General features: G+C 31.6%; 4 protein-coding genes across 4 annotated transcripts; all 4 read left to right on the top strand.

The window, feature by feature from the left end:
- The first annotated feature begins 6,928 nt into the window (after positions 1-6,928).
- On the top strand, positions 6,929-8,092 carry LOC108217137 (DNA (cytosine-5)-methyltransferase DRM2-like). The gene is made up of 2 exons (XM_017389985.2): positions 6,929-7,561; positions 7,652-8,092. The coding sequence occupies exons 1-2, from the start codon at positions 6,929-6,931 to the stop codon at positions 8,090-8,092; spliced, it is 1,074 nt and encodes a 357-aa protein (XP_017245474.2).
- Positions 8,093-10,150: 2,058 nt separating this feature from the next.
- On the top strand, positions 10,151-13,446 carry LOC108217135 (DNA (cytosine-5)-methyltransferase DRM2-like). Its single transcript, XM_017389983.2, has 8 exons — positions 10,151-10,189; positions 10,335-10,433; positions 10,729-10,816; positions 10,923-10,969; positions 11,944-12,010; positions 12,085-12,126; positions 12,224-12,915; positions 13,006-13,446. The coding sequence occupies exons 1-8, from the start codon at positions 10,151-10,153 to the stop codon at positions 13,444-13,446; spliced, it is 1,515 nt and encodes a 504-aa protein (XP_017245472.2).
- Positions 13,447-15,500: 2,054 nt separating this feature from the next.
- LOC135152284 (DNA (cytosine-5)-methyltransferase DRM2-like) lies at positions 15,501-18,795 on the top strand. The gene is made up of 8 exons (XM_064092153.1): positions 15,501-15,539; positions 15,685-15,783; positions 16,079-16,166; positions 16,272-16,318; positions 17,293-17,359; positions 17,434-17,475; positions 17,573-18,264; positions 18,355-18,795. The coding sequence occupies exons 1-8, from the start codon at positions 15,501-15,503 to the stop codon at positions 18,793-18,795; spliced, it is 1,515 nt and encodes a 504-aa protein (XP_063948223.1).
- A 2,049-nt stretch (positions 18,796-20,844) lies between these two features.
- On the top strand, positions 20,845-24,144 carry LOC108217136 (DNA (cytosine-5)-methyltransferase DRM2-like). Its single transcript, XM_017389984.2, has 8 exons — positions 20,845-20,883; positions 21,029-21,127; positions 21,423-21,510; positions 21,617-21,663; positions 22,642-22,708; positions 22,783-22,824; positions 22,922-23,613; positions 23,704-24,144. The coding sequence occupies exons 1-8, from the start codon at positions 20,845-20,847 to the stop codon at positions 24,142-24,144; spliced, it is 1,515 nt and encodes a 504-aa protein (XP_017245473.2).
- The last annotated feature ends 1,321 nt before the right edge of the window (positions 24,145-25,465 follow it).

The raw sequence follows: 25,465 nt of genomic DNA, 5'->3' as shown, positions 1-25,465 counted from the left end.
GTTTTCTTTCTTCAAAAAATAATAACTTGTTTTCTAATTAAAATAAGTCAACTCATTGATATATAAAAAGTTTATTTGGATTTAACTCGAAAAAATTGCTTAGTGCTAATTAATATGTGAGAAGTTAATTACAGTGACAAGTAATTTTAATTTATGTGTTCGGGTATTTTTTTTGTATTTATAACTTATCATATATGTATAAAATTATTAATATAATAAAATAATATTCTAAATTATTTTTAAAAGTTCAAATCTATTTTTTCAAAATTAAATTTAATAATAAAAATAAATTATTAATAAAAATTAGAATTTTCAACTTCTCAAATTTTAATTTATAGGTCGACAATAAACTTATAAAATTTTTAAATAAACGATATGATTGCCCAAAAGAAATCATAAATCACTATTCAACCACGAGTAAAATCATCGAATTCTACAAATGAAACAATGATACACGTAACATGGTGCATATTTTTATACACTCAAATTAATGATAGAGGCCATAAAAAAATTAATTCAACCTCCGTAGTCCCGTATTGATATTATCACAAAATATTAAAACCCAAGGAGCAACTGCGGTGTGTTTTAATAATGATTTCCTGTCAACCAGCAATTGGTTACACGAGCCGTCATTCAGTTCTTAAACGTCCCAAGTCTTTGGTCATAGCGGCACGTCTTTTTTTATTACGATTTCATAATTATTTTTAATATGATATTGAAATTCCAAGAAATTATCCTCCCCGCTAATATTCACTTCAATATAGTAATAGCTCACATAGTTGACGTCGGTCTTTAAATATTCATTCGAAAGTGAAAGTTTGAATTATCATGACATTACACAAATCAATTTTAATGTGAGGAAGTAGCCAGGAAATTTTATCACAACGTGTGCCCTTGTATCCAAAAAGGTGAGAAATATTAGTGTTATAGAGAAATTATTCTCTAAACGAGGCAATTTTATAAATTATGATTTTTAATTAATATTAATTTTTCTTGGCAAAAAAAAATAAATTAATATTAATTTTTTGTTATTATAAAAATTATATCTTTATAAAATATTTTTGTAGAGATCAGATGATGTATTTTGTTTAGAGGCTCCATTCATGGAACCTTAACTTTGAAGTGGCCGATATAATTTAAATCATATAATTTTATAATATACTTTCTTATAAGGTTTCATTTGGTGGTTAAAAGTATAGGGTCATTTTACAGTTAAAACTTTGAGCCTAAGAATCTTTATAATCCTCGGCAGGGATGACAAAATTTTCCGAACCGACGGATATCTGACCGAATCGATCCGAATGATTTTTACGGAAACCTTTATGGTATGGTTACGGGTTTGGTTTTTATTTTTTCAAACCGATTGAATTTGGTTCGGGTTTGGTTTTTAGGCCAACCGAACCAAAACCCGACCCGAATATCCGAAACCCGACCGAACCTGAACCAAACCGAAACCAGACCGAACCCGATAGTATAAATTAATTTAATATCATTATATAATAAAGGTCAAGTTCTATGAAGTACACATTAATATAAGAATATTAGAGTACCCTGTCACAGTTTTTTAGTTTAATCATAAATAATATCTTTGACTGTAATTTTTTTTAATATAATTTATCATTTATAAGTACACTTAAACATAATTATCAATTACTCAATAATATATTTTAACTTTAATAAGAATTAAGATTATTGTTCTACTTGTGAATTATATAAGTACACTTAAACATAATTATCAATTAATCAATAATATATTTTAACTTTAACAAGAATTAAGATTATTGTTCTACTTGTGAATTGTATCGTAGAACATAGTGCCCTGTAATAGTTTTTTATTATTATTTTTATATTTTTCGGTTTTTGGTTTAAACCGAACCGAACCAAAAACCGGTGGTTCGGGTTTGGTTTTTGAACTTCGGTTTTCAGTTTGGTTCGGTCCGGGTTCGGTTTTGAAAAATACTATTCGGTTCGCGTTCGGTTTTTGTCAAAACCGAACCATACTGACCGATTGCCATCTCTAATCCTTAGTGATTAATTAGGGTTCTGCAGCAGAACTGCACATGCAAAAAATTTCATGTTTAGTTATTATATTTTAAAATTATTTTTGAACACACAGAACGATGCGAAAAAAATATAACATTATTTTTTAACATAAACAACGATGCAAAAAATATGTGGGATTCTGCACTAGAACCTTAGTGGTTCTAAGGTTTTATTTCAAGGACCGATTCTATTTTGAGCGTGACCCTAGGTAATAATGTCAAATACAACATTAGAATGTTATTTCAGGTACAATGTTTTCATGAACTACACTTGTTATCTAACAAATTGTTATCGTGTCAAAGCAGGATTAAATGATGTTGGCCTGAAAATAAAATGTTAGAGGGAAAATATCCGTCGGAAGCCAATGACAGGATTCGGAGTTCCTCATGTTGTGCAAAAACCTATGGTTGTGATCACTAGGGATCGAGAACGTATCCCAAGAAATATTCCAGCAAGAGGAGGAGGGCAGGGGCGTCTGTATTTCTATTTTGAGAATGTAGCACGTGCACCAAAAGGGGTGGGGGAAACTATGAGTAATTTTCTATACGATATTGAGCCCGAATTTGTGGACTCAATATATTTTTCTGCTGACGGCAAGAAAAAGAGGTTACATTCACAACCTTCCTATTGATAAGAGGTTTCTAATTCTTCCCACCCCTCCATCCACCATATTTGGAGCCCTTCCTTCCACTAAAACTTCCTCGCCTAAATGGGATCCGAGGATCAAGCTAAAGTGTACAGTTACTAATAATGGACGTCCAAAACATACCAAGATGATAATACCAAGATGATAAGTGAAGAGCTTGATAATTGTGTACACATCAGAAAAAAAGTGCTTCAGGTTTGCAGGAAATATAATTTTATTTTGGTGGGAGAGAATAAAGTGGCATCCCTCCACCCCAAACAGAACGAGAAAATAATGGGATCTCCAGATGATCACACAGATATGTTGAGCCGCAGAGTTCGATATCAATGCCTTTGGAAACACATTCCAGGTATGCTTTATAAAACTAGTATATATTAGTAATTTTATTTATTAATTCATATGCATATTTTGTTCTAAATTTGATAAATTGTTTTAGGTCAACACCATAGGATATCATCTCTCGGCATTAAAGAGATTGTTTCCTGAAGGCATTGAGGTTCTTTCATTGTTCTCGGGCATTGTGGAGCTGAAGTTGCTCTACATGAGTTCAAAATTACCTTAAAGTTTGTAGTCTCCGTAGAATGTTCAAAGGCTTGTCGAGATGTTATGCTCAGATGGTGGAAAAGAAGTAACCAGCAGGGCAAGCTGATTCATATCTCCGATGTGAAATATCTAACCTATCAAAAGCTAAGAGAGTTAATTGATATGTGTGGAGGGCTTTGATCTTGTAATTGGTGGAAGTCCCTGCAACAATTTTTCTGGAAACAATTAGCGTACTAGAGTGGGTTGAAGGGTAAACAATCCTCCTTATTTTTAGACTATTGGCGTATTCTTGAATCTGTAAACTTTATAACTTTGTGCAGAACCTATTATTGAATTTGGCTTCATTCATAGGATTGCATAATAGTGAAAAATTGTCATTTATTATAAAATAATATTTTCATAAAATTTTGATTAGATAAATTTTATAATATATTAATGTATTTTCATATGCTGCAATATTGTGTGAAGCTTCCATATGTTATACTACATTACCTACAAAAATATACATGTGCTGGGGAAATAATCAAAGTTCTATAAATTGGTTGGATTGAGTAAAAAAATAAATTTAAAAATTAATATGTGTTCATGATGATCATTTTAATTTTGGATACAAAAATTAGAGATCTTATTTAATGAGTGTTCGAAAATCGGGCAACGATTCCAATTAATTATAAATATACTTACTATTTATATTTTGAAACATGCATAAACTTGTGGGCCTCGGCTGACATATAGGTTTTTCAACATATACATTGGTAAAGAAATGAAATAGGAACTTACAATCACCTTTCTCTCTTACATATAACTAAGCGCCGCCGTCTAGTACTACTGCCCGCTGTAGCTTCTAAGATGGCTAACCCTAACAACAGTTCATGGCCTTCAAAAAAGGTGCCTTTAATTTTTTTTCATCTTCAATGAGTCTATCCATTCATCCATCTATAATTCAATTTCAATCGAGCTGTATAAGCTGTTAAATAATGTTCAATGGAGATGTATAGGCTGTTACCTGTTTAGTTTGATTGTGAAATATCAGATATTAAGTGAACAAAATAATAAAAGTACTAATGGCCGCAACAGCCATGAGATTGGGATCTTCAACATTGTTGGGAAATTTACTCCGTCCAATTGGAAGGTACATAAATCAGCTAAGTTTTCATTTGACTATATCTCCATAACCACTTGGATCTTATTTTATTTGTGTATAAATTCGTAAGTGTGTTTGTATAGCTTATGTAATTAGCTTTTTTAACTCGTCACGCAATAAAAATAAATTTATTATATTCATGATATTAGTTTAAATGTTGAAATAATTGGGGATGAAAATGTTGTATTTGATATTTTGTTTAGCTGATTTGCCTTGGTTAATTTATTAGGTGAATTTTGTTTACGATCTACATGTTTATAGTATAGTGTCTTTTCTCTCGGTAAGTTCTATGAGGAGTAGCCTGTGTGACAGGTTACTAGTAATGAGATATCCTTGGAAAGTTGTGGTCAGGGCAATAGAAGAACATGGTAAAATTACTCTTATCACTTACTCTTATGTATCCTCAAGGAATTGGAATTCTCTTTTTACCCCAAATTGGTATGTAGCTCATTTTTTCGTCTTGAATTTGTATAGGTGCATACAATGAAGAAGCAGTATTCAATACTATTCTCACATATAAGGTGAATTATTTTGTAAGTTTCAATTCATTCTCTCTTACATATATGTTAAGGCCTCACTTTCCTTTTTATGTCAACTTGACATTAGGGGTGTAAATGAGCTGAGTCGAGCCGAACTCTAGAGTGCTCGTGTATCGTTTTTTAAAAAATTAGTGAACTCGGACTCGAGCTCGAGCTTGGATCAAGCTAAAAATATTGTTTGAGGATCGACTCATTAAGGAATAACTCTGTTCACGAACGGCTCGCGAACCGCTCGCGAACATGTCTCACGAGCTTTTTCTCACGAACCGGTTATTAACTTATACTCACGAACATGTCTCACGAATTTTTGCTCACCAACCACTCATTAATTTTGTTCACGAGCTTGTTTAATAAACTTTGCTGACGAGCTGGCTTATGCTCATAAATTTATTTACGAGCTTGTTTGGTATTTAATTTAATTAAAAAATAAAATAAAATTCTAACAATGTTTTAATTTATGCTCTAAGGAATCATGTTCACGAGCCAAGTTCACGAACCATGTTCACGGGCCGAGTTCATGAACCATGTTCACGAACTCCGCTCACGAGCCAAGTTCACGAACCATGTTCACGGGCCGAGTTCATGAACCATGTTCACGAACTCCGCTCACGAGCCAAGTTCACGAACCATGTTCACGAACTCATAATTCAAACTTGTTCGCGAACTGTCGAGTCGAACTCTAATGTGCTCAAGTTCAGCTCGTTTATAAAACGAACCTTAAAATTGTGCTCAAGATCGACTCGTTTATGAATCGAGCCGAGTTCGAACCGAGCTTTTTTCGAACCATACACCGAGCGGTTATCGAGCGTATCAACTCATTTACAGCCCTACTTGACATCTCCAATTATGTGAAGATTTAAGACAAAGATATGAATCTACTTTAATTAGTAAGATCGACACTCATTTACACATGTAACATGCAAAGAAATTTACTTATGTCATGAATTATTCTACTTTTCTATTTCAAAATAGTTTGAAGGCATTCATAATTTTTGAGGACTCAACTGTGATTTTATAAAATAAATACCGGGATAACTTGTCTTGGAAATGCATTTCAACAAAACGAATGCATAAAACCTCCATCCTTCATTATCTTCACATCGTGTAGTCTTAAAGTGTGCGGACACACGAATGCCTCACACACTATATTAATATATTTAAAGTTGAATATGCTGTATTCTTGTGGCCTTCTTAGACAGTAGATATGTTATTACATTAATCATGTATTTAATCTTCCTCACATAAGATCTAATCATGTCAGCCTCTCAAGTGTCAATAAGGTTTGTTTTTGAGAGGTAATATCTATTCATGTTCCTCAAATGCAAAATTAGGTGGAAAGAATCATGCAATAAGTCATACTTCTAGTTAAGGTATCAACAATGGAGCGAAAATATTCAAGTACAAGTAAATTAATCATCCTATACTTAGGTTTGTCAAAAGTAATTGGAAATTATTATAAACTTTGTACTCATTAATGATTTTATTTTCTCTCACACACCCTACAATGTTTGGAGAATAAAAAGAAACAAGATTTTATCTCGTAGTTTACATATAACACTTTATATTAAAAGATAGATGCATATATGGTAAAATTATTTGTTATAATTGGGATTTTATGCTACTTTTTAACAATCAAATCAACTTTTTTATAAATACCGTACCACATTCTCGCAGGGCATGGCAATTTTACGAGAAATGGGATTTACATGTGGCGAAGCTTTTGCAGCTATTGGAAGATGTGCTTAGTATCTATGCTAGATACAATACTTGTTTAACATCAATAAAGTTGATTACTTAGCTCTTCAAACTCTGCAGGTGTACAAAGTCCGATAACTGATGCACAACATTTTATACAAGGTAATAATGTCGAATACAACTTTAGAATGTTATTTCAGGTACAGTGTTTTCATGAACTACACATGTTGTCTAACAAATTGTTATCGTGTCAAAGCAGGATTAAATGATGTTGGCCTAAATATAAAATGTAAGAGTGAAAGTATCCGTAGGACGCCAATGACAGGATTCGGAGTTCCTCATGTTGTGCAAAAACCTAATAATGTTGTGATTACTAGGGATCGGGAACGTATCCCAAGAAATATTCCAGCAAGAGGAGGAGGGAAGGGGCCTCCATATTTCTATTTTGAGAATGTAGCACGTGCACCAAAAGGGGTGTGGGAAACTATGAGTAATTTCCTCTACGATATTGAGCCCGAATTTGTGGACTCAATATATTTTTCTCCGGCGGCAAGAAAAAGAGGTTACATTCACAACCTTCCCATTGATAAGAGGTTTCCAATTCTTCCCACCCCTCCATCCACCATATTTGGAGCCCTTCCTTCCACTAAAACTTCCTGGCCTAAATGGGATCCGAGGATCAAGCTAAACTGTATAGTTACTAATAATGGACGTCCAAAGCATACCAAGAAGATAAGTGAAGAGCTTGATAATTGTGGAACTGAACCACCCCCACACATCAGAAAAAAGGTGCTTCAAGTTTGCAGGAAATATAATTTTATTTGGGTGGGAAACAATAAAGTGGCACCCCTCCACCCCAAACAGATCGAGAAAATAATGGGATTTCCAGACGGTCACACAGATATGTTGAGCCGCAGTGCTCGATATCGGTGCCTTGGAAACACATTCCAGGTATGCTTTATGAAATTAACTAGTATATATTAGTAATTTTATTTATTAATTCATATGCATATTTTGTTCTAAATTTGTAAATTGTTTTAGGTCAACACCGTAGGATATCATCTCTCAGTATTAAAGAGATTGTTTCCTGAAGGCATTAAGGTTCTTTCATTGTTCTCTGGCATTGGTGGAGCTGAAGTTGCCCTACATAAGCTCCAAATTCCCCTAAAGTTTGTAGTCTCCGTAGAGTGTTCAAAGGCTTGTCGAGATGTTATGCTCAGATGGTGGAAAAGAAGTAACCAGCAGGGCAAGCTGATTCATATCTCCGATGTGAAATATCTAACCCATCAAAAGCTAAGAGAACTAATTGATATGTGTGGGGGCTTTGATCTTGTAATTGGTGGAAGTCCCTGCAACAATTTTGCTGGAAACAATAGGCGTACTAGAGTTGGGTTCAAGGGTGAACAATCCTCCTTATTTTTAGACTATTGGCGTATTCTTGAATCTGTAAACTTTATAACTTTGTGCAGAACCTATTATTGAATTTGGCTTCATTCCCTAGGATTGCATAATAGTGAAAAATTGTCATTTGTTATAAAATAATATTTCCATAAAGTTTTGATTAGATTAATTTTATAATAAATTAATGAATTTTTATATGCTGCAATATTGTGTGAAGCTTCCATATGTTATACTACATGACCTGCAAAAATATACATGTGCTGGGGAAATGCTCAAAGTCCTATAAATTAGTTGGATTGAGTAAAAATTTAAATTTCAAAATTAATATGTGTTCATGATGATCATTTTAATTTTTTAATTTTGGATACAAAAATTAAAGATCTTATTCAAAGAGTGTTTGAAAAACGGGCAACGATTACAATTAAATATAAATATACCTACAAGTTATATTTTGATAACATTCATAATTATTTTTACATAAAGGGGTAATTGATTCTCAAAATATAGTATAGGAATTATTTAATACTTGATTTTGAAAAGTGACCATCCTAATCACTTGCTTAATTAGTTTCTTATTTATAATTTATATTAAAGACACATGTGCTCCTACTTTATAATTTATTAGAATTTGTCTATTATGAATTCGTACAAGTAATAAAATCCAAAATTATAGAAAGTGGATGATTAAAATTGAAATTACCTTTTCTTAACTTCAACCAATTTTTCATCCTCCCATATTCATAGAAGTGAACATTGTAATCGTTTTAGTTGTTTAAACTAGAATACTTATAGCCCCTGTTTGGGTAGCACAAGTCAGCTCCAACTCTTTACTTCTGCTTTTCTTTGACCTGTTTGGGGTTAAGAAGTTGGTGAGAAAGAAGTTGAAAGTAGAAAATGCTAGTTTTTCTTTACCAACTTCTACTTTTTTTTCCGAACACTTTAATAACTTATAATTATTAATAATTTATTTCTCACTTCTATTTTTAAGCGATAAGTCACTTCTTTTAAAATACCGGAAACGAACACTTAGTATTTCTATAATATACTTTTGAGTTCAACATAAATTATTATCTTTGTATTGAAACATCTCTATTTGTGAGTTTTGAAAGTGAGCAACAATTCTTTAACAAAACAAAGGAGTTCATCTGTACTCTAATTAATTCTACTTGGAATAGATTCCAAGGAACAGGAGAATTCCAAAAATACAACTCAAGGAATATCGTGGGTTCAAGGAACATATTTCAAGGATAAATAAGCAAAAAGATAAAATAATTTAACTCGATTTGTATCCTATAATGGAAAGAGATATATATTATTATTCTATTATTGATTTATTTAGAGGAATAATATACTCTTTTACCAATTACATAAGGTAACACAATGTAGACCATTACAATAAGGGGGTTGAACCTCCTTAAACTTTTTTTCTCAAAACAATAAGCCTACTAGAGTTGGGTTGAAGGATACACAATCCTCCTTATTTTTAGACTATTGGCGTATTCTTGAATTTGTAAAATTTATAACTTTGTGTAGAACCTATTATTGAATTTGGCTTCATTCCCTAGGATTGCATAAAATAATATTTTCATAAATTTGTGCAATACCTTGAAATAGGTTGAAACAAGTGAAAGATATTTGCCTAATTTTCTCTTACAACGTTTCAATTGGTTGTTAAAAATATAATTTAATGTTTGGTTTATATATATATTGATAAAAGCAATTGATATAATTTATAATTAAAATATTCTATAACTACTAAAAACAAATATAAAATTAATTATAATAAATATATTTTACATATGAAAATCTATTCTTATTTTTTAACAAGTATTAATAAAGTGTTCCAAATATATATTAGAAGCTCATTCTTCTCGATTTTTTATCATTACAACTGTTGTTGTATTAATAATTATTTACTATTGATAAAATTTATACAGTTACATACCACACTAAAAATTTAATTCATATTGTAAGAAAGAAGCCCATTTATTGAAATGATATAAACTTGTGGGCCTGGGCTGACATAGAGGTTTTTCTATATATATATTGGTAAAGAAATGAAATAGCAACTTACAATCACCTTTCTCTCTTACATATAACTAAGAGCCGCCGTCTAGTACTACCGCCGCAGCTTTTAAGATGGCGAACCCTAACAATAGTTCATGGCCTTCAAAAAAGGTGCCTTTAAATTTTTTTTATCTTCAATGAGTCTATCCGTCATCCAGCTATAATTCAATGTTCAATCGAGCTGTATAGGCTGTTAACTAATGTTCAATCGAGATGTATAGGCTGTTAACTGTTTTGTTTGATTGTGAAATATCAGATATTAAGTGAACAAAATAATAAAAGTACTAGTGGCCGCAGCAGCCATGAGATTGGGATCTTCAACATTGTTGGGAAATTTACTCGGTCCAATTGGAAGGTACATAAATCAGCTAAGTTTTCATTTGACTATATTTCCATAACCACTTGCATCTTATTTTATTTGTGTATAAATTCGTAAGTGTGTTTGTATATCTTATGTAATTAGTTTTTTTAACTCGAAACACAACAAATATAAATCTATTATATTTATGATATTAGTTTAAATGTTGAAATGATTGGGAATGAAAATGTTGTATTTGATATTAATTTGTTTAGCTGATTTGTATTGGTTATTTTATTAGGTGAATTTTGTTTAAGATCTACATGTTTATAGTATAGTGTCTTTTCTCCAGGCAAGTTCCATGAGGAGTAGCCTGTGTGACAGGTTACTAGTAATGGGATATCCTTGGAAAGTTGTGGTCAGGGCAATAGAAGAACATGGTAAAATTACTCTTATCACTTACTCTTATGTATCCTCAAGGAATTGGAATTGTCTTTTTACCCCAAATTGGTATGTAGCTCATTTTTTCGTCTTGAATTTGTATAGGTGCATACAATGAAGAAGCAGTATTCAATACTATTCTCACATATAAGGTGAATTATTTTGTAAATTTCAATTCATTCTCTCTTACTTATATGTTAAGGCCTCACTTTCCTTTTTATGTCAACTTGACATCTCCAATTATGTGAAGATTTATGACAAAGATATGAATCTGCTTTAATTAGTATGATCGACAGTCATTTACACATGTAACATGCAAAGAAATATACTTATTTCATGAATTATTCTACTTTTCTATTTCAAAATAGTTTGAAGGTGAACATTCATAGTTTGTGAGGACTCAACTGTGATTTTATAAAATAAATAGGGGGATAACTAGTCTTTGACAAAACAAATGCATAAAACCTCCATCCTTCAATATCTTCACATAGTATAGTCTTAAAGTGTGTGGACACAAGAATTCCTCACACACTATTAATATATTTCAGGGAGTCGTCTTTCAGAGAGGTCTTCGAACTAAATTAGTACATTATCACAAGTTTAAAGTTGAATATGCTGTTTTCTTGTGGCCTTCTTAGACGGTAGATATGTTAATTATAATTAAGATACATTAATCATGTATTTAATCTTCCTCACATAAGATCTAATCATGTCAGCCTCTCAAGTGTGAATAAGGTTTGTGTTTGAGAGGTAATATCTATTCAGGTTACTCAAATGCAACATTAGGTGGAAAGAATCATGCAATAAGTCATACTTGTTAAGGTATCAACAATGGAGCGAAAATATTCAAGTACAAGTAAATTAATCATCCTATACTTAGGTTTGTCAAAAGTTATTGGAAATTATTATAAACTTTATACTCATTAATGATTTTATTTTCTCTCACACACTGTACAATGTTTGGAGAATAAAAAGAAACAAGATTTTATCTCGTCGTTTACATATAACACTTTATATTAAAAGATAGATGCATTTATAATAAAGTGATTTGTTAAAATTGTGATTTTATGCTACTTTTTAACAATCAAATCAACCTTTTTATCATTACCGGTCCACATTCTCGCAGGGCATGGTAATTTTACGAGAAATGGGATTTACATGTGGTGAAGCATTTGAAGCTATTGGAAGATGTGGTTAGTATCTATGCTAGATACAATACTTGTTTAACATCAATAAAGTTGATTACTTAGCTCTTCAAACTCTGCAGGTGTACAAAGTCCGATAACTGATGCACAACATTTTATACAAGGTAATAATGTCAAATACAACTTTAGAATGTTATTTCAGGTACAGTGTTTTCATGAACTACACATGTTGTCTAACAAATTGTTATCGTGTCAAAGCAGGATTAAATGATGTTGGCCTAAATATAAAATGTAAGAGGGAAAGTATCCGTAGGACGCCAATGACAGGATTCGGAGTTCCTCATGTTGTGCAAAAACCTAATAATGTTGTGATTACTAGGGATCGGGAACGTATCCCAAGAAATATTCCAGCAAGAGGAGGAGGGAAGGGGCCTCCATATTTCTATTTTGAGAATGTAGCACGTGCACCAAAAGGGGTGTGGGAAACTATGAGTAATTTCCTCTACGATATTGAGCCCGAATTTGTGGACTCAATATATTTTTCTGCTGCGGCAAGAAAAAGAGGTTACATTCACAACCTTCCCATTGATAAGAGGTTTCCAATTCTTCCCACCCCTCCATCCACCATATTTGGAGCCCTTCCTTCCACTAAAACTTCCTGGCCTAAATGGGATCCGAGGATCAAGCTAAACTGTATAGTTACTAATAATGGACGTCCAAAGCATACCAAGAAGATAAGTGAAGAGCTTGATAATTGTGGAACTGAACCACCCCCACACATCAGAAAAAAGGTGCTTCAAGTTTGCAGGAAATATAATTTTATTTGGGTGGGAAACAATAAAGTGGCACCCCTCCACCCCAAACAGATCGAGAAAATAATGGGATTTCCAGACGGTCACACAGATATGTTGAGCCGCAGTGCTCGATATCGGTGCCTTGGAAACACATTCCAGGTATGCTTTATGAAATTAACTAGTATATATTAGTAATTTTATTTATTAATTCATATGCATATTTTGTTCTAAATTTGTAAATTGTTTTAGGTCAACACCGTAGGATATCATCTCTCAGTATTAAAGAGATTGTTTCCTGAAGGCATTAAGGTTCTTTCATTGTTCTCTGGCATTGGTGGAGCTGAAGTTGCTCTACATAAGCTCCAAATTCCCCTAAAGTTTGTAGTCTCCGTAGAGTGTTCAAAGGCTTGTCGAGATGTTATGCTCAGATGGTGGAAAAGAAGTAACCAGCAGGGCAAGCTGATTCATATCTCCGATGTGAAATATCTAACCCATCAAAAGCTAAGAGAACTAATTGATATGTGTGGGGGCTTTGATCTTGTAATTGGTGGAAGTCCCTGCAACAATTTTGCTGGAAACAATAGGCGTACTAGAGTTGGGTTCAAGGGTGAACAATCCTCCTTATTTTTAGACTATTGGCGTATTCTTGAATCTGTAAACTTTATAACTTTGTGTAGAACCTATTATTGAATTTGGCTTCATTCCCTAGGATTGCATAATAGTGAAAAATTGTCATTTGTTATAAAATAATATTTCCATAAAGTTTTGATTAGATTAATTTTATAATACATTAATGAATTTTTATATGCTGCAATATTGTGTGAAGCTTCCATATGTTATACTACATGACCTGCAAAAATATACATGTGCTGGGGAAATGCTCAAAGTCCTATAAATTAGTTGGATTGAGTAAAAATTTAAATTTCAAAATTAATATGTGTTCATGATGATCATTTTAATTTTTTAATTTTGGATACAAAAATTAAAGATCTTATTCAAAGAGTGTTTGAAAAAGGGGCAACGATTACAATTAAATATAAATATACCTACAAGTTATATTTTGATAACATTCATAATTATTTTTACATAAAGGGGTAATTGATTCTCAAAATATAGTATAGGAATTATTTAATACTTGATTTTGAAAAGTGACCATCCTAATCACTTGCTTAATTAGTTTCTTATTTATAATTTATATTAAAGACACATGTGCTCCTACTTTATAATTTATTAGAATTTTTCTATTATGAATTCGTACAAGTAATAAAATCCAAAATTATAGAAAGTGGATGATTAAAATTGAAATTACCTTTTCTTAACTTCAACCAATTTTTCATCCTCCCATATTCATAGAAGTGAACATTGTAATCCTTTTAGTTGTTTAAACTAGAATACTTATAGCCCCTGTTTGGGTAGCACAAGTCAGCTCCAACTCTTTACTTCTGCTTTTCTTTGACCTGTTTGGGGTTAAGAAGTTGGTGAGAAAGAAGTTGAAAGTAGAAAATGCTAGTTTTTCTTTACCAACTTCTACTTTTTTTCCGAACACTTTAATAACTTATAATTATTAATTTATTTCTCACTTCTATTTTTAAGCGATAAGTCACTTCTTTTAAAATACCGGAAACGAACCCTTAGTATTTCTATAATATACTTTTGAGTTCAACATAAATTATTATCTTTGTATTGAAACATCTCTATTTGTGAGTTTTGAAAGTGAGCAACAATTCTTTAACAAAACAAAGGAGTTCATCTGTACTCTAATTAATTCTACTTGGAATAGATTCCAAGGAACAGGAGAATTCCAAAAATACAACTCAAGGAATATCGTGGGTTCAAGGAACATATTTCAAGGATAAATAAGCAAAAAGATAAAATAATTTAACTCGATTTGTATCCTATAATGGAAAGAGATATATATTACTATTCTATTATTGATTTATTTAGAGGAATAATATACTCTTTTACCAATTACATAAGGTAACACAATGTAGACCATTACAATAAGGGGGTTGAACCTCCTTAAACTTTTTTTCTCAAAACAATAAGCCTACTAGAGTTGGGTTGAAGGATACACAATCCTCCTTATTTTTAGACTATTGGCGTATTCTTGAATTTGTAAAATTTATAACTTTGTGTAGAACCTATTATTGAATTTGGCTTCATTCCCTAGGATTGCATAAAATAATATTTTCATAAATTTGTGCAATACCTTGAAATAGGTTGAAACAAGTGAAAGATATTTGCCTAATTTTCTCTTACAACGTTTCAATTGGTTGTTAAAAATATAATTTAATGTTTGGTTTATATATATATTGATAAAAGCAATTGATATAATTTATAATTAAAATATTCTATAACTACTAAAAACAAATATAAAATTAATTATAATAAATATATTTTACATATGAAAATCTATTCTTATTTTTTAACAAGTATTAATAAAGTGTTCCAAAAATATATTAGAAGCTCATTCTTCTCGATTTTTTATCATTACAACTGTTGTTGTATTAATAATTATTTACTATTGATAAAATTTATACAGTTACATACCACACTAAAAATTTAATTCATATTGTAAGAAAGAAGCCCATTTATTGAAATGATATAAACTTGTGGGCCTGGGCTGACATAGAGGTTTTTCTATATATACATTGGTAAAGAAATGAAATAGCAACTTACGATCACCTTTCTCTCTTACATATAACTAAGAGCCGCCGTCTAGTACTACCGCCGCAGCTTTTAAGATGGCGAACCCTAACAATAGTTCATGGCCTTCAAAAAAGGTGCCTTTAAAATTTTTTTATCTTCAATGAGTCTATCCGTCATCCAGCTATAATTCAATGTTCAATCGAGCTGTATAGGCTGTTAACTAATGTTCAATCGAGATGTATAGGCTATTAACTGTTTTGTTTGATTGTGAAATATCAGATATTAAGTGAACAAAATAATAAAAGTACTAGTGGCCGCAGCAGCCATGAGATTGGGATCTTCAACATTGTTGGGAAATTTACTCGGTCCAATTGGAAGGTACATAAATCAGCTAAGTTTTCATTTGACTATATTTCCATAACCACTTGCATCTTATTTTATTTGTGTATAAATTCGTAAGTGTGTTTGTATATCTTATGTAATTAGTTTTTTTAACTCGAAACACAACAAATATAAATCTATTATATTTATGATATTAGTTTAAATGTTGAAATGATTGGGAATGAAAATGTTGTATTTGATATTAATTTGTTTAGCTGATTTGTATTGGTTATTTTATTAGGTGAATTTTGTTTAAGATCTACATGTTTATAGTATAGTGTCTTTTCTCCAGGCAAGTTCCATGAGGAGTAGCCTGTGTGACAGGTTACTAGTAATGGGATATCCTTGGAAAGTTGTGGTCAGGGCAATAGAAGAACATGGTAAAATTACTCTTATCACTTACTCTTATGTATCCTCAAGGAATTGGAATTGTCTTTTTACCCCAAATTGGTATGTAGCTCATTTTTTGTCTTGAATTTGTATAGGTGCATACAATGAAGAAGCAGTATTCAATACTATTCTCACATATAAGGTGAATTATTTTGTAAATTTCAATTCATTCTCTCTTACTTATATGTTAAGGCCTCACTTTCCTTTTTATGTCAACTTGACATCTCCAATTATGTGAAGATTTATGACAAAGATATGAATCTGCTTTAATTAGTATGATCGACAGTCATTTACACATGTAACATGCAAAGAAATATACTTATTTCATGAATTATTCTACTTTTCTATTTCAAAATAGTTTGAAGGTGAACATTCATAGTTTGTGAGGACTCAACTGTGATTTTATAAAATAAATACGGGGATAACTAGTCTTTGACAAAACGAATGCATAAAACCTCCATCCTTCAATATCTTCACATAGTATAGTCTTAAAGTGTGTGGACACAAGAATTCCTCACACACTATTAATATATTTCAGGGAGTCGTCTTTCAGAGAGGTCTTCGAACTAAATTAGTACATTATCACAAGTTTAAAGTTGAATATGCTGTTTTCTTGTGGCCTTCTTAGACGGTAGATATGTTAATTATAATTAAGATACATTAATCATGTATTTAATCTTCCTCACATAAGATCTAATCATGTCAGCCTCTCAAGTGTGAATAAGGTTTGTGTTTGAGAGGTAATATCTATTCAGGTTACTCAAATGCAACATTAGGTGGAAAGAATCATGCAATAAGTCATACTTGTTAAGGTATCAACAATGGAGCGAAAATATTCAAGTACAAGTAAATTAATCATCCTATACTTAGGTTTGTCAAAAGTTATTGGAAATTATTATAAACTTTATACTCATTAATGATTTTATTTTCTCTCACACACTGTACAATGTTTGGAGAATAAAAAGAAACAAGATTTTATCTCGTCGTTTACATATAACACTTTATATTAAAAGATAGATGCATTTATAATAAAGTGATTTGTTAAAATTGTGATTTTATGCTACTTTTTAACAATCAAATCAACCTTTTTATCATTACCGGTCCACATTCTCGCAGGGCATGGCAATTTTACGAGAAATGGGATTTACATGTGGTGAAGCATTTGAAGCTATTGGAAGATGTGGTTAGTATCTATGCTAGATACAATACTTGTTTAACATCAATAAAGTTGATTACTTAGCTCTTCAAACTCTGCAGGTGTACAAAGTCCGATAACTGATGCACAACATTTTATACAAGGTAATAATGTCAAATACAACTTTAGAATGTTATTTCAGGTACAGTGTTTTCATGAACTACACATGTTGTCTAACAAATTGTTATCGTGTCAAAGCAGGATTAAATGATGTTGGCCTAAATATAAAATGTAAGAGGGAAAGTATCCGTAGGACGCCAATGACAGGATTCGGAGTTCCTCATGTTGTGCAAAAACCTAATAATGTTGTGATTACTAGGGATCGGGAACGTATCCCAAGAAATATTCCAGCAAGAGGAGGAGGGAAGGGGCCTCCATATTTCTATTTTGAGAACGTAGCACGTGCACCAAAAGGGGTGTGGGAAACTATGAGTAATTTCCTCTACGATATTGAGCCCGAATTTGTGGACTCAATATATTTTTCTGCTGCGGCAAGAAAAAGAGGTTACATTCACAACCTTCCCATTGATAAGAGGTTTCCAATTCTTCCCACCCCTCCATCCACCATATTTGGAGCCCTTCCTTCCACTAAAACTTCCTGGCCTAAATGGGATCCGAGGATCAAGCTAAACTGTATAGTTACTAATAATGGACGTCCAAAGCATACCAAGAAGATAAGTGAAGAGCTTGATAATTGTGGAACTGAACCACCCCCACACATCAGAAAAAAGGTGCTTCAAGTTTGCAGGAAATATAATTTTATTTGGGTGGGAAACAATAAAGTGGCACCCCTCCACCCCAAACAGATCGAGAAAATAATGGGATTTCCAGACGGTCACACAGATATGTTGAGCCGCAGTGCTCGATATCGGTGCCTTGGAAACACATTCCAGGTATGCTTTATGAAATTAACTAGTATATATTAGTAATTTTATTTATTAATTCATATGCATATTTTGTTCTAAATTTGTAAATTGTTTTAGGTCAACACCGTAGGATATCATCTCTCAGTATTAAAGAGATTGTTTCCTGAAGGCATTAAGGTTCTTTCATTGTTCTCTGGCATTGGTGGAGCTGAAGTTGCCCTACATAAGCTCCAAATTCCCCTAAAGTTTGTAGTCTCCGTAGAGTGTTCAAAGGCTTGTCGAGATGTTATGCTCAGATGGTGGAAAAGAAGTAACCAGCAGGGCAAGCTGATTCATATCTCCGATGTGAAATATCTAACCCATCAAAAGCTAAGAGAACTAATTGATATGTGTGGGGGCTTTGATCTTGTAATTGGTGGAAGTCCCTGCAACAATTTTGCTGGAAACAATAGGCGTACTAGAGTTGGGTTCAAGGGTGAACAATCCTCCTTATTTTTAGACTATTGGCGTATTCTTGAATCTGTAAACTTTATAACTTTGTGCAGAACCTATTATTGAATTTGGCTTCATTCCCTAGGATTGCATAATAGTGAAAAATTGTCATTTGTTATAAAATAATATTTCCATAAAGTTTTGATTAGATTAATTTTATAATACATTAATGAATTTTTATATGCTGCAATATTGTGTGAAGCTTCCATATGTTATACTACATGACCTGCAAAAATATACATGTGCTGGGGAAATGCTCAAAGTCCTATAAATTAGTTGGATTGAGTAAAAATTTAAATTTCAAAATTAATATGTGTTCATGATGATCATTTTAATTTTTTAATTTTGGATACAAAAATTAAAGATCTTATTCAAAGAGTGTTTGAAAAACGGGCAACGATTACAATTAAATATAAATATACCTACAAGTTATATTTTGATAACATTCATAATTATTTTTACATAAAGGGGTAATTGATTCTCAAAATATAGTATAGGAATTATTTAATACTTGATTTTGAAAAGTGACCATCCTAATCACTTGCTTAATTAGTTTCTTATTTATAATTTATATTAAAGACACATGTGCTCCTACTTTATAATTTATTAGAATTTGTCTATTATGAATTCGTACAAGTAATAAAATCCAAAATTATAGAAAGTGGATGATTAAAATTGAAATTACCTTTTCTTAACTTCAACCAATTCTTCATCCTCCCATATTCATAGAAGTGAACATTGTAATCGTTTTAGTTGTTTAAACTAGAATACTTATAGCCCCTGTTTGGGTAGCACAAGTCAGCTCCAACTCTTTACTTCTGCTTTTCTTTGACCTGTTTGGGGTTAAGAAGTTGGTGAGGAAGAAGTTGAAAGTAGAAAATGCTAGTTTTTCTTTACCAACTTCTACTTTTTTTCGGAACACTTTAATAACTTATAATTATTAATTTATTTCTCACTTCTATTTTTAAGCGATAAGTCACTTCTTTTAAAATACCGGAAACGAAACCTTAGTATTTCTATAATATACTTTTGAGTTCAACATAAATTATTATCTTTGTATTGAAACATCTTTATTTGTGAGTTTTGAAAGTGAGCAACAATTCTTTAACAAAACAAAGGAGTTCATCTGTACTCTAATTAATTCTACTTGGAATAGATTCCAAGGAACAGGAGAATTCCAAAAATACAACTCAAGGAATATCGTGGGTTCAAGGAACATATTTCAAAGATAAATAAGCTAAAATAATTTAACTCGATTTGTATCCTATAATGGAAAGAGATATATATTATTATTCTATAATTGATTTATTTAGAGGAATAATATACTCTTTTACCAATTACATAAGGTAACACAATGTAGACCATTACAATAAGGGGGTTGAACCTCCTTAAACTTTTTTTCTCAAAACAATAAGCCTACTAGAGTTGGGTTGAAGGATACACAATCCTCCTTATTTTTAGACTATTGGCGTATTCTTGAATTTGTAAAATTTATAACTTTGTGTAGAACCTATTATTGAATTTGGCTTCATTCCCTAGGATTGCATAAAATAATATTTTTTATAAATTTGTGCAATACCTTGAAATAGGTTGAAACAAGTGAAAGATATTTGCCTAATTTTTTCTTACAACGTTTCAATTGTTTGTTAAAAATATAATTTAATGTTTGGTTTATATATATATTGATAAAAGCAATTGATATAATTTATAATTAAAATATTCTATAACTACTAAACACAAATATTAAATTAATTATAATAAATATATTTTTACATATGAAAATCTATTCTTATTTTTTAACAAGTATTAATAAAGTGTTCCAAAAATATATTAGAAGCTCATTCTTCTCGATTTTTTATCATTACAACTGTTGTTGTATTAATAATTATTTACTATTGATAAAATTTATACAGTTACATACCACACTAAAAATTTAATTCATATTGTAAGAAAGAAGCCCATTTATTGAAATGATATAAACTTGTGGGCCTGGGCTGACATAGAGGTTTTTCTATATATACATTGGTAAAGAAATGAAATAGCAACTTACAATCACCTTTCTCTCTTACATATAACTAAGAGCCGCCGCCTAGTACTACCGCCGCAGCTTTTAAGATGGCGAACCCTAACAATAGTTCATGGCCTTCAAAAAAGGTGCCTTTAAAATTTTTTTATCTTCAATGAGTCTATCCGTCATCCAGCTATAATTCAATGTTCAATCGAGCTGTATAGGCTGTTAACTAATGTTCAATCGAGATGTATAGGCTGTTAACTGTTTTGTTTGATTGTGAAATATCAGATATTAAGTGAACAAAATAATAAAAGTACTAGTGGCCGCAGCAGCCATGAGATTGGGATCTTCAACATTGTTGGGAAATTTACTCGGTCCAATTGGAAGGTACATAAATCAGCTAAGTTTTCATTTGACTATATTTCCATAACCACTTGCATCTTATTTTATTTGTGTATAAATTCGTAAGTGTGTTTGTATATCTTATGTAATTAGTTTTTTTAACTCGAAACACAACAAATATAAATCTAATATATTTATGATATTAGTTTAAATGTTGAAATGATTGGGAATGAAAATGTTGTATTTGATATTAATTTGTTTAGCTGATTTGTATTGGTTATTTTATTAGGTGAATTTTGTTTAAGATCTACATGTTTATAGTATAGTGTCTTTTCTCCAGGCAAGTTCCATGAGGAGTAGCCTGTGTGACAGGTTACTAGTAATGGGATATCCTTGGAAAGTTGTGGTCAGGGCAATAGAAGAACATGGTAAAATTACTCTTATCACTTACTCTTATGTATCCTCAAGGAATTGGAATTGTCTTTTTACCCCAAATTGGTATGTAGCTCATTTTTTCGTCTTGAATTTGTATAGGTGCATACAATGAAGAAGCAGTATTCAATACTATTCTCACATATAAGGTGAATTATTTTGTAAATTTCAATTCATTCTCTCTTACTTATATGTTAAGGCCTCACTTTCCTTTTTATGTCAACTTGACATCTCCAATTATGTGAAGATTTATGACAAAGATATGAATCTGCTTTAATTAGTATGATCGATCGACAGTCATTTACACATGTAACATGCAAAGAAATATACTTATTTCATGAATTATTCTACTTTTCTATTTCAAAATAGTTTGAAGGTGAACATTCATAGTTTGTGAGGACTCAACTGTGATTTTATAAAATAAATACGGGGATAACTAGTCTTTGACAAAACGAATGCATAAAACCTCCATCCTTCAATATCTTCACATAGTATAGTCTTAAAGTGTGTGGACACAAGAATTCCTCACACACTATTAATATATTTCAGGGAGTCGTCTTTCAGAGAGGTCTTCGAACTAAATTAGTACATTATCACAAGTTTAAAGTTGAATATGCTGTTTTCTTGTGGCCTTCTTAGACGGTAGATATGTTAATTATAATTAAGATACATTAATCATGTATTTAATCTTCCTCACATAAGATCTAATCATGTCAGCCTCTCAAGTGTGAATAAGGTTTGTGTTTGAGAGGTAATATCTATTCAGGTTACTCAAATGCAACATTAGGTGGAAAGAATCATGCAATAAGTCATACTTGTTAAGGTATCAACAATGGAGCGAAAATATTCAAGTACAAGTAAATTAATCATCCTATACTTAGGTTTGTCAAAAGTTATTGGAAATTATTATAAACTTTATACTCATTAATGATTTTATTTTCTCTCACACACTGTACAATGTTTGGAGAATAAAAAGAAACAAGATTTTATCTCGTCGTTTACATATAACACTTTATATTAAAAGATAGATGCATTTATAATAAAGTGATTTGTTAAAATTGTGATTTTATGCTACTTTTTAACAATCAAATCAACCTTTTTATCATTACCGGTCCACATTCTCGCAGGGCACGGCAATTTTACGAGAAATGGGATTTACATGTGGTGAAGCATTTGAAGCTATTGGAAGATGTGGTTAGTATCTATGCTAGATACAATACTTGTTTAACATCAATAAAGTTGATTACTTAGCTCTTCAAACTCTGCAGGTGTACAAAGTCCGATAACTGATGCACAACATTTTATACAAGGTAATAATGTCAAATACAACTTTAGAATGTTATTTCAGGTACAGTGTTTTCATGAACTACACATGTTGTCTAACAAATTGTTATCGTGTCAAAGCAGGATTAAATGATGTTGGCCTAAATATAAAATGTAAGAGGGAAAGTATCCGTAGGACGCCAATGACAGGATTCGGAGTTCCTCATGTTGTGCAAAAACCTAATAATGTTGTGATTACTAGGGATCGGGAACGTATCCCAAGAAATATTCCAGCAAGAGGAGGAGGGAAGGGGCCTCCATATTTCTATTTTGAGAATGTAGCACGTGCACCAAAAGGGGTGTGGGAAACTATGAGTAATTTCCTCTACGATATTGAGCCCGAATTTGTGGACTCAATATATTTTTCTGCGGCGGCAAGAAAAAGAGGTTACATTCACAACCTTCCCATTGATAAGAGGTTTCCAATTCTTCCCACCCCTCCATCCACCATATTTGGAGCCCTTCCTTCCACTAAAACTTCCTGGCCTAAATGGGATCCGAGGATCAAGCTAAACTGTATAGTTACTAATAATGGACGTCCAAAGCATACCAAGAAGATAAGTGAAGAGCTTGATAATTGTGGAACTGAACCACCCCCACACATCAGAAAAAAGGTGCTTCAAGTTTGCAGGAAATATAATTTTATTTGGGTGGGAAACAATAAAGTGGCACCCCTCCACCCCAAACAGATCGAGAAAATAATGGGATTTCCAGACGGTCACACAGATATGTTGAGCCGCAGTGCTCGATATCGGTGCCTTGGAAACACATTCCAGGTATGCTTTATGAAATTAACTAGTATATATTAGTAATTTTATTTATTAATTCATATGCATATTTTGTTCTAAATTTGTAAATTGTTTTAGGTCAACACCGTAGGATATCATCTCTCAGTATTAAAGAGATTGTTTCCTGAAGGCATTAAGGTTCTTTCATTGTTCTCTGGCATTGGTGGAGCTGAAGTTGCCCTACATAAGCTCCAAATTCCCCTAAAGTTTGTAGTCTCCGTAGAGTGTTCAAAGGCTTGTCGAGATGTTATGCTCAGATGGTGGAAAAGAAGTAACCAGCAGGGCAAGCTGATTCATATCTCCGATGTGAAATATCTAACCCATCAAAAGCTAAGAGAACTAATTGATATGTGTGGGGGCTTTGATCTTGTAATTGGTGGAAGTCCCTGCAACAATTTTGCTGGAAACAATAGGCGTACTAGAGTTGGGTTCAAGGGTGAACAATCCTCCTTATTTTTAGACTATTGGCGTATTCTTGAATCTGTAAACTTTATAACTTTGTGCAGAACCTATTATTGAATTTGGCTTCATTCCCTAGGATTGCATAATAGTGAAAAATTGTCATTTGTTATAAAATAATATTTCCATAAAGTTTTGATTAGATTAATTTTATAATACATTAATGAATTTTTATATGCTGCAATATTGTGTGAAGCTTCCATATGTTATACTACATGACCTGCAAAAATATACATGTGCTGGGGAAATGCTCAAAGTCCTATAAATTAGTTGGATTGAGTAAAAATTTAAATTTCAAAATTAATATGTGTTCATGATGATCATTTTAATTTTTTAATTTTGGATACAAAAATTAAAGATCTTATTCAAAGAGTGTTTGAAAAACGGGCAACGATTACAATTAAATATAAATATACCTACAAGTTATATTTTGATAACATTCATAATTATTTTTACATAAAGGGGTAATTGATTCTCAAAATATAGTATAGGAATTATTTAATACTTGATTTTGAAAAGTGACCATCCTAATCACTTGCTTAATTAGTTTCTTATTTATAATTTATATTAAAGACACATGTGCTCCTACTTTATAATTTATTAGAATTTGTCTATTATGAATTCGTACAAGTAATAAAATCCAAAATTATAAAAAGTGGATGATTAAAATTGAAATTACCTTTTCTTAACTTCAACCAATTCTTCATCCTCCCATATTCATAGAAGTGAACATTGTAATCGTTTTAGTTGTTTAAACTAGAATACTTATAGCCCCTGTTTGGGTAGCACAAGTCAGCTCCAACTCTTTACTTCTGCTTTTCTTTGACCTGTTTCGGGTTAAGAAGTTGGTGAGGAAGAAGTTGAAAGTAGAAAATGCTAGTTTTTCTTTACCAACTTCTACTTTTTTTCGGAACACTTTAATAACTTATAATTATTAATTTATTTCTCACTTCTATTTTTAAACGATAAGTCACTTCTTTTAAAATACCGGAAACGAACCCTTAGTATTTCTATAATATACTTTTGAGTTCAACATAAATTATTATCTTTGTATTGAAACATCTTTATTTGTGAGTTTTGAAAGTGAGCAACAATTCTTTAACAAAACAAAGGAGTTCATCTGTACTCTAATTAATTCTACTTGGAATAAATTCCAAGGAACAGGAGAATTCCAAAAATACAACTCAAGGAATATCGTGGGTTCAAGGAACATATTTCAAGGATAAATAAGCAAAAAGCTAAAATAATTTAACTCGATTTGTATCCTATAATGGAAAGAGATATATATTATTATTCTATAATTGATTTATTTAGAGGAATAATATACTCTTTTACCAATTACATAAGGTAACACAATGTAGACCATTACAATAAGGGGGTT

The sequence above is a fragment of the Daucus carota genome, chromosome 4 (genome assembly GCF_001625215.2).
Source record: "Daucus carota subsp. sativus chromosome 4, DH1 v3.0, whole genome shotgun sequence".
Classification (NCBI taxonomy): Eukaryota; Viridiplantae; Streptophyta; class Magnoliopsida; order Apiales; family Apiaceae; genus Daucus; species Daucus carota.
The sequence above is the reverse complement of the archived record's forward strand: the minus strand, read 5'-3'. Positions and strand labels throughout refer to the sequence as shown.

Coding starts and splice junctions, on each gene's coding strand:
- LOC108217137 (XM_017389985.2), top strand. CDS start 6,929: ATGACAGGATTCGGAGTTCCTCATGTTGTGCAAAAACCTAATAATGTT. Junction 7,562..7,651: donor GCCTTGGAAACACATTCCAG/GTATGCTTTATG, acceptor AAATTGTTTTAG/GTCAACACCGTAGGATATCA.
- LOC108217135 (XM_017389983.2), top strand. CDS start 10,151: ATGGCGAACCCTAACAATAGTTCATGGCCTTCAAAAAAG. Junction 10,190..10,334: donor GTTCATGGCCTTCAAAAAAG/GTGCCTTTAAAT, acceptor GTGAAATATCAG/ATATTAAGTGAACAAAATAA. Junction 12,011..12,084: donor TGAAGCTATTGGAAGATGTG/GTTAGTATCTAT, acceptor CAAACTCTGCAG/GTGTACAAAGTCCGATAACT.
- LOC135152284 (XM_064092153.1), top strand. CDS start 15,501: ATGGCGAACCCTAACAATAGTTCATGGCCTTCAAAAAAG. Junction 15,540..15,684: donor GTTCATGGCCTTCAAAAAAG/GTGCCTTTAAAA, acceptor GTGAAATATCAG/ATATTAAGTGAACAAAATAA. Junction 17,476..17,572: donor TGCACAACATTTTATACAAG/GTAATAATGTCA, acceptor GTGTCAAAGCAG/GATTAAATGATGTTGGCCTA.
- LOC108217136 (XM_017389984.2), top strand. CDS start 20,845: ATGGCGAACCCTAACAATAGTTCATGGCCTTCAAAAAAG. Junction 21,511..21,616: donor CAGGGCAATAGAAGAACATG/GTAAAATTACTC, acceptor GAATTTGTATAG/GTGCATACAATGAAGAAGCA. Junction 21,664..22,641: donor ATACTATTCTCACATATAAG/GTGAATTATTTT, acceptor ACATTCTCGCAG/GGCACGGCAATTTTACGAGA.